General features: G+C 38.4%; 1 protein-coding gene across 4 annotated transcripts in view; it reads right to left on the bottom strand.

Annotated features, from left to right (window-relative positions):
• agap1 (ArfGAP with GTPase domain, ankyrin repeat and PH domain 1) overlaps positions 1-9,781 on the bottom strand; it is a 232,623-nt gene continuing 222,842 nt past the window's right edge. For all 4 annotated transcript variants that reach the window (XM_067373171.1, XM_067373172.1, XM_067373169.1 and 1 more), the window contains 2 exons: positions 5,445-5,700; positions 1-2,868 (listed from right to left, as the gene is read on the bottom strand). In XM_067373171.1, the coding sequence (XP_067229272.1) occupies positions 2,662-2,868; positions 5,445-5,700 (463 nt within the window). In that variant the 3' untranslated portion in view covers positions 1-2,661. The remainder of the gene's footprint in view (positions 2,869-5,444; positions 5,701-9,781) is intronic.

Below are 9,781 nucleotides of genomic sequence, written 5' to 3'. Positions count from 1 at the left end.
TATAATTTTTCAACACAGTACTGTACAGCTGACACAAACTCAATATAATAACAACAACAATAATTAGAAACACAACACCAATAATTCGAATCAGAATGATAGTTGTGATGCCAATGGACTGAATAAAGGAACAAATGCAAAACCCAAGTAGTGTGAGAGCTCTCATATTCATAAATAATTAAACGGGTCTCTTGGGTTTGAAAGTAACACGGAGACTGTTGATGAAATGAGGTAACGAACACAAACGAAAACAAAGTAAACAAACTACGTGTTTCTCCATTTTTACATCTATTTACACGAAGCGATGACAAGGATATGTTCAAGCAACTCGGAGCGTACTGATAAAAACCCCAAACTGTCTGCATTGTTTGCTCACAAGGGGCGGCGTGATCCTTCGGTTGCCGTCACGGTATCGGTTGGATTTTTGCTCATTCATGCTTTCTTTATTCAGTTCCAGATCAAAAAAGAAATTTTGCTCAAAGTGATGGATTACAGATGGGAGGACTGACAAAATAAGAAATGTTCACAAGTTGTTCATAAAGGTTTTTTCATATTAAAATGGCAGACTCTTTAGCGTCACCTGTCAGGGTACAGTCATTTTATGAAGACAAAGACATTTACACAAGGAAAAGAACATTTACATCCGTTCATGCAAAAAGATCAAAAAACAAAAACGACTGGTTTTCCACAGAAAGGATTCGAAGTGGACTTTATATTGTGGGTTCTTCACAACGAGTGATCTGTGTTCTGTAGTGCATTTAGTCATAAATAATAGTTATTGTGGTAAAGCCTCTAAAGGCCTGCTACGTTATATACAAGGCGAAAAGCTGAAAATCAACATGTTTCTATATCCTCATGTCCTTCACTAAAGCTTTTTTTTTTCCTCAGAAGGCTATTTAAGTTTCTCTACATGTTCCCAAAATGTCTAGCAACTATATATCTGAAGACTTTCCCGATTGTTTGTATTGCGGAATATCAATTCTGCAACACGCATCCTCTCACATCTCCAACCCCCAGTCCAAGTACCTTCACATTTCTACTACCTAAAATCAATGGAAGCTGAGATTAAATGATCAAAGCCCATATTATGGAGTAAGTCAATATCAAACCCTGCATGGGATCTTCTGTAATGATATATATATACGCCCTGAGACAGAGTCTTACATCGGCTTTACATCTCTCAATAACAACGGCAGCTGGGGTGACGTCCGAGAAAGCGGAGAGAAATTATTACTTGTGTGTCTAACCTGGCTGAATTTTGGCTTCGTATTGCTTTAATACTCCTTGACACACAATAAAGGAAGAATATAAAGGTGAGGAGGAAAACTAAGCTATGAAGAGTGAACTTGACTCAAACGGGCACACTTTTAGACACCTAAACCTGCACTGAAACAGGTAAAAATATCAGGCTCATGTCAGGGGGAGTGTTTTCTTCAAATGCTTTCTATATAGTACACTACTAAGAGAAAAAATAGAATGAGAGATCGAGAAGGAAGAAGTATGTACAGATTGGGATTGAAGACCCAGAGAGTCCTTCTCTTCATTGAGATACATGAGGTTTAGGACTCTGCGGTGTAGAGTGTGTGAAGAGCAACAGACAGAGATGACCTGAGAGCAGATTTCAGTCGTTTGCATTACAAAAAAAGTCCTGCATTTGTGTGATATTCTGTGCTGAGTCGAAGCAACCAATCTACCCGTGATATTACGGTCTTAAAAACTAGGAAAAGCATAGCGGTGGATTTATTGATGATGAGGTTCATCTGAATCTGTGTCTACACACTTCACTGTAAGCTGACGAATGGGCAACATATAAGGCTCGTTTGACGTGTTTAAAGATTAAAAATTTGCTAAATAAAAGCTGGTGAAAGTAAAAAATGCAATTCCCTTTTGCTTCTGAGAAAGTTAAATCTTAAAACACTTGTGTTGGTCCAGTAATGCGCACTAAAACAAATGACGTTAAAACAAAAAAGGTTAAAAAAGACCATGTCAGATTCAAACTTCAAATGTACGACTCAATATTTGGGTGTTTCCATCAATGTCATTATTCACATTCCTTTAAAATGCAGAAGAAAAAAAAGACATAATGGACATACTGGCTGAAAAAGAGTCAGAATAGATGCAAAGAAAAAGTCAGAGAGAGAGAGAGAGAGAGAGAGAGAACGGACAGAAAAACCAGTGTCAAAGTGGTGAGATGAAAGTCCAGACACACATGGTGACCAAGTGAAGTTCTCTGGGACTTCTGGGTCATTTAGAAGAAGATTTCCCATCGTTTCATGTCTTGCTTTCTCATACACACACACCCTATTCTCCCATCATGCACTTGGTAGCTTAAACTGGTGCAGTCAGAAAAGCAGAATCCAGGTTTGTTTTAATTTTTGTTCCACGATGCAGCGAGACATTGGACATGGGGCACTCTCCCAAAAAAAAAAGATGACCTATGACTGGCCATGACAATGTTTTCCACCAGCGGGATTGTAAAGTCAGGGTGCTGACCGTTTCACAAGAGGCAAGGGGAGGCTGTGAGTGCAAACACAGTAGCTCTTCATCATCATCATCATCATCAGTGTTGGGGTCATTCCCTTGAGTCTGGTGTAGTTTTTATGATTCTGATGCAGTGGTGGAGCGGGACATATGAAGGTGTGTATGTTCATGTTTTATTCCTCATATAACTGCACTGTTCATGCTGCTGCAGCTGTTATTGCGATTATTGTTCCTGCGTGACAGGTTGGGCGTGGCCATGAGCGGGTAACGCTCGTCGGGACAGCCGTACTGAAGGAGGATGTCCATACACTCCTGACTGTTGGCTTGCCGCGCGTACGCCAGTGCCGTATTGCCGTGAGCATCCCGTGCCATGATGTCCACGCCGTACTACAGAGAAACAGGAGAAGAGAAAATATGTTTCCAATCCTTACGCCAGAAAATTAACGCTTAAGAGCGAATAAAAGTCAGACTGCTGTTCCTGCCACTCTACATATCCTCCATAAAAATGCTTTGTTGTTATTATTAATATTATAATTGTTTTTTTTTATTATTATATTATTTTAATATTTTAATAAGGTCCCTGTTTTAACACTGTGTGCAAAGAGACCATTATTGAAGAATGGGGTAGTTAAAAACTATATTTGACCATTTCGATAAGAGAAAGGCAGTAAAACTTTTTAAAGTCAACATGAAATGGAAGTCTTTACTACTCTATTGTGATGCATATACGAGAAATGGCTTCTCAAAAAAGACGGGACTTGATTTTGTCCATCAAGAATCATTGTGGTTTGTTATCGCTGTGATTTCATGTGAATGAAACCCAGAGAAAAACTGCATCAGAGAAGAGACGCAGTGCAAGTGAGAGGAGACATTCTGATTAAAAATTACGAGGGCACATGATTTATAGTTTTTCATTTATAATAAATACTGCAATATTCCATAAAAATCAAGAATTGACCATTTTGGTTTTGTGGTGACTCCACAGGTTATAGAGAAGGTAGAAAATTTTATTGCAAAAATTTTTCTTTTATTTCAAGTAGGGATGCACTGATTTTTTGGGCCGATACCTGCTCTCTTATTTGAAGTTTTGCCATTAAAATGGTGTTTTGATCATGTTTTAAATAAGCAAAGCTCAAAAATGCATGCATTAAGTTATACTAGCTAGTTTATTGATGCATCATCAAATAATTTCGGTAACACTTTACTTGAAGGGGTGTGCATAAGACATGACACCTTCATAATCTTGACATGACATGTCGTGAATATGAAGGAGGTTTTATGAATGTTTATGACAACTGTCATTAAGTTTCATTCGCTCAGTTATGTCATTTTTAATGCAAAGATGACATTGTTTGAGATGTCTTTGTTACGACAACTTGACATAAACCAACACATCATAACCTGTCAGTGTCTTTGTCATGACAACTTGACATTACCAAGACAACATAACCTGTCACAAATACTGTAGTAATTATCAAACTTAAACTACTTTGGTTTTTAACATTAACATTACATTACATTATTTTGGTAACACTTCAGCATAGGGAACACATATATAAACTATTAACTATGACCTTTCCCTCAATAAACTCTTAATGTACTGCTTATTATAGTTAATTGTTAGGTTTAGGTATTGGATAGGATTAAGAATGTAGAATAAGATCATGCAGAATAAGGCATTGATTTGTGCTTTATAAGTACTAATAAACAGCCAATATTTTAGCCATATGAATGCTAATAGTAATAAGTAACTAGTTAAAAGACCCTAAAATAATGTGTTACCATTATTTTATAACAGTGTCATCTTTTTTACGAAATTTGAAATTGTCTATTATCTGACCTTCTGTTGGAGGAAACTTAAAAAAAAAAAAAACATGAAATGAAAAATAGTCATGAAGCTGTTATAAAATTATTTGTCAGAGTATTGTCACTTGATGACATTTTAATGACAAGTTCAATTTGTACCACTGTACTTGAGCTCAAGATACATATTCATGACACTATTATAATGGCCTCATGACAGCCAATGTCAAAACCAACCACATGACAGTTTAATGTAATGTTAACCCATAAAGCTAAATAATATCCAGTTGTCATGACAAAGATACTGACAGGTTATGATGTGTTGGTTTATGTCAAGTTGTCATAACTCGGACATCTCAAACAATGTCATCTTTGCATTAAAAATGACATAATTGAGCGAATGACACTTACTGTAATGACAGTTGTCATAAACATTCATAAAACCTCCTTCACATTCACGACATGTGTCATGTCATGATTATAACGGTGTCATGTTAGTCTTATGCACACCCCTTCAAGTAAAGTGTTACCATAATTTCTAATAAACATGGATTGGGTGAATTTAACATTCAGCAGGCCTACATAAATACATAAAACAAAAACAGTGCTTTTTAGGGTTGGTCTTACAGTAGTTTTCCAGTTATAGAAATAAAGTAAACGCCCTTTCATATTCAACTTATGAAGAAACTGTGACTGGCTGAAGGCGGTCTGGCGGAAGCTAGATATTTTACTTCATAACTTGTTAAATATGGATTTTTTTTTTTTTTTTTTTTTATACAAACACACTTCAGAAGGCCTTTATTAACCCCACAGAACCATGAGAAATATGTTTATGATGGATGGATGCACTTTCTTCAGCTTCATACTTGTTGGTATCGCGCTTTGCCATTATAAAGCTCGGATGCATCAGGATATTTAATAATATAACTCCGATTGTGTTCATCAGAAAGAAGAAAGTCATATACACCAAGGATGGCTTGAGTGTGAATAAAGCTTGGGCTGATTTTCATTTTAAAGTGAACTAATCCTTTAAACAGACCAGTTGACAGACAGACAAGCTGAAAGGTGCACACCGCACCTGACAAATATTCACAATTGGTGTGAAAATGTAGTTTGGTGTAGTTTGCTGTGATACAGCGAGTGTGTGCTGTAGCTCTTACCCAGATGAGCAGTTGCGTGATCACAACATTCCCCTTGCGGCAGGCCAGGTGCAGGGCTGTCCGGCCGTCACCTTCCCCGCAGGTTTCGTTGACCTCATCTCTAGAGCCGTGCGCCAGCAGTATGACCACGAAGCGCAGGTCTTCCTCCGCTGTGGCCCGCAGTAGCTGCTGTCCTAGAGACAGCTCTGTGCACGTCAGCGATGCCAAAAACAACTTCTGCTCGTATTTGGCCCTGATCCAGCGCTCACGTTCCTCTCTGAAACAGCACACACACACAATCCAGATTTAGGCTCAAGATTGAATTAACGCAGGGCCGTCAACACGCGGTTTGCACCGGTGGCATGTTTTGATCTGGCTCTCATTCCAAATGACATTTAAAATTTGATGGGATTCGTGTACTGCTTTTCGATTTCATTTCTAGCACAGCGCCGAACATTTACTAGCACTCACATCTCCATTACACACAGCAGCATCTAGACTTTAATGCACTAGAAAAATATTATACTGAGGAGTACAGGAACAGCACCACCACATTTTGAATGGTCGCTGTCTTGTGTGTAAATATATGCGTGTCACTCCAGAGAGACTGTAAGTGTGCACATGTTCAGTCAAAAACAAACTGAGAGAAAGCCAGCAATGCACTGAAGAGGCTGAATGAAGTGGCATAAAAGGCCCCGAAATGGAAAGAAGCACAGTTTACCCTGCCAAACTTTTCACTGGCCCTGCCACATAAATAAATAAATAGTATTTTAATAAATAATGTTAAATAAAGACACTTGTGAACAAATTACAAGCAATAGCACAAATAAATACCATAGAACAAAGATACAAATGACTGAGTTTCTTTCACATCTTCTTGCACTTGAATGGTTTAAAGGTGCTGAAGGACATGTTTTCAAAAGATGGAATATAAGTCTAAGGTGTCCCCTGAATGTGTCTGTGAAGTTTCAGCTCAAAATACCCCATCGTTTTTTTTTTTTATTAATTTTTTTAGCTTCCTATCATTATAAATGTGCCGATTCAGGGTAGGCGGCCCCTTTAAATCTTGTGCTCTCCGCCCCCAGAGCACGCGCTTGCCTTAAACAGCATAAACAAAGTTCACACAGCTAATATAACCCTCAAAATGGATCTTTACAAAGTGTCATGCAACATGTCTAATCACGTAAGTATGGTATTTATTTGGATGTTTACATTTGATTCTGAATGAGTTTGATGGTGCTTCGTGGCTAAAGCTAATATTACACACTGTTGGAGAGATTTATAAAGAATGAAGTTGTGTTTATGCATTATACAGACTGACAGTGTTTAAAAATGAAATAGCGATGGCTCGTCTCCATGAATACAGTAAGAAACGATGGTAACTTTAACCACATTTAACAGTACATTAGCAACATGCTAACAAAACATTTAGAAAGACAGTTTACAAATATCAGTAAAAATATCATGATATCATGGATCATGTCAGTTATTATTGCTCCATCTGCCATTTTTCACTATTGTTCTTGCTTGCTTACCTAGTCTGATGATTCAGCTGTGCACAGATCCAAATGTTAATACTGGCTGCCCTTGTCTAATGCCTTGAACATGGGCTGGCATATGCAAATATTAATATGTCATTACATATTAATGATCCCAACTGTTATGTAACAATCGGTGTTATGTTGAGATTCGCCTGTTCTTCGGAGGTCTTTTAAACAAGTGAGATTTACATAAGGAGGAGGAAACAATGGAGTTTGAGACTCACTGTATGTCATTTCCATGTACTGAACTCTTGTTATTCAACTATGCCAAGATAAATTCAGTTTTTGAATCTAGGGCACCTTTAAAACCATTTAAATGTTTATGAAGACCGCAGTCACGTTCTAATACTGCTTTCTAGTTTCTAAATAACAAGCAGAATATATCAAGTGGCCAAAACCATGATTTACCTCAAAATCTTGGGAGCTGAACTGAAAAGTGCATCAATTTTGCAACCGATCGCTATTTGGCGTGGGGCCAGGGAGAATGTGAGAGCCGGTCCTGTGAACAGGTGTGATGTTGGGCCAAAGCGAAATTCGTTTGGAGTTTGAAACAGCTTTCCAAAGAAAACTTTCCAGAAACATTCACTCTGACCGGTAAACACCTTTGAACTATCATTGGTCAGTGAGGATTACGTAATGTGCTCTGAGGCTCCGCCTTCTTTGATATGGAAATCTGCTCTGGTTCATTTCTTCTGTTCAGGGCATCAATGTCAGAAGCAAGTAAAAGCAAGTGACAAACTTTTTTTTAATTTCTTTTTTAATACTGTAAAGCTGACATACAGTACCTATAAAGTAGGGCTGGAAAAATAAATCAATGCATCGTGAATCGAGAAATGATTCTGGATTGATTCTGAGATTTTCCGAATGTATCGTGATTCTCTCACAAATCGATTCTGAGCTTAGTTTTTAACAACAGATGGCACTGCGTGCTTTAGAAACAGCCGTACTCTGCTTGCTTCCAATTCCTTACACACACCACTTGAACATTCTATAAAATAATCATTCATAAAGTTTGAAAAGGTTGAAGTGAATTACAAGGGTGTTTGCAGTGGGATGTTTACATTAATCTCACGTCATAAAAGCATTCTGAGGTTCAAGTACATTCTCAGACTCAGCCGAACACACAATCGCTCTTCAGCGCTCTTCTTCATGAGCATTTGAGTGTGAAAACTAAAAATTAAAAACTAGCTCAGAGCGCCATCTGCTGTTAAAAACTAAGCTCCGAATCGATTCCAGAGAAAATCTCAGAATTGATCCATGAATCGAGAAGCATTGATTTATTGTCACAGCCCTAGTATAAAGTGATATATAAATAAAAGTGATGTGACTTGACTGTAGAGCCGAATTGCAGAGTTTGTGCAAACATATCCATGTAGATATGATCAGTTGCGTTATTACCTGCTTTATTTACTATTTGTTGTGTTTATTTTTTATTGAGAGAAAAAGCTAGCACATATTAATCTAAATGCATCGGGATGTTCGCAAACAGTATACCAAATACTTCTTTGCCGTGAGTATATCGGGGCCTTAAGAATGCAAGTGTGTGTTTGACAAGTTAACCAAGCAAACGCGAACAGGAGAGGGCCATCAGAAATGGTTGGATCGTTTACAGCACCCCTCCTCAAACTGTGCTATGATAGCACTTAATCTCTGTTAATCCCCACAGAGTAAACAGCCTTTCTCTGACAACTCGGGATTAGTTCAGCTTCAGCTCCTATCTGAGGGGCAGAGGGAGTTCTGATACCCCCGGGGAGGGGAAGTGAGTTGGGCAGAGGATATTGAGCTGTTCCCTAAAACACAGCTGCCCCTCGGGGAGCCCAAACCCATGAGACCAAAGAACAGACATCCTACCGTCACAATTCCTCCTCAACATGAGCATCTGGACAGAAACAAAGTGGACATGTGATGATCAGAGATGTCAAGACTAACACTAATGGAGATACTTCAATTTTTAGGTTGACAAACAGAAGTTTTGATGGAGAAGTATAGTGAAGGATTTGTGGGAACATGCATTTTCAATGTTTCATCATCTGAATGATCAACATTCAGCAAAACACTGTGGGGAAAATCTCATCAAATAAATGCTTTTCTTGAAGGCCACAATTAATGACACTCTTGTATTCAATACTCAAACCTCCTTTTGCCATGATAACAGCTCTGAGTCTTCTCCTACAATGCCTGATGAGTTTGGAGAACACCTGACAAGAGATTAGAGACCATTTCTCCGTACAGAATCTCTCCAGATCCTTCAAATCCCAAGGTCCATGTTGATACACTCTCCTCTACAGTTTTCTATAGGGTTCAGGTCAGGGGACTGGGATGGCCATGGCAGAACCTTAATTTTGTGCTCAGTGATTGATTTTGATGTTTTGGATCACTCTCCTGGTGGAAGATCCAACCATGGCCTATTATAAGATTTCTTGCAGAGGTGGTCAGGTGTTGATTTTTTTTTATCTGAACAAATTGTCTAGGACCTCCAGTAGAAAAAAAATGGCCCACGACATTAAAGATCCAGCAGTATATTTAACTGTGGACATGAGCACTTTTTATCAATGTGTGCACCAAACCCATCTGGTGGGTTTGCTGCCAAAAAGCTCTTTGTTTAGTTTCATCTGACCACAGAAGCCGGTCCCATTTGAAGTTCCAGTCTTGTCTGACAACTAAATATGCTGGAGATTGTTTTTGGATGAGAGCAGAGGATTTTTCTTGAAACTCTCCCAAACAACTTGTGGGGATGTAGGTGCTTGTAGGCTTTTTTGACCCTAAGACTCAACTAATCTCTGCAATTCTCCAGCTGTGATCTTTGGAGAGTCTTTG

This window comes from Chanodichthys erythropterus, chromosome 21 (genome assembly GCF_024489055.1).
Source record: "Chanodichthys erythropterus isolate Z2021 chromosome 21, ASM2448905v1, whole genome shotgun sequence".
Taxonomy (NCBI): Eukaryota; Metazoa; Chordata; class Actinopteri; order Cypriniformes; family Xenocyprididae; genus Chanodichthys; species Chanodichthys erythropterus.
Note: the sequence above shows the minus strand (reverse complement) of the source record. Positions and strands in the feature narration are given on the sequence as shown.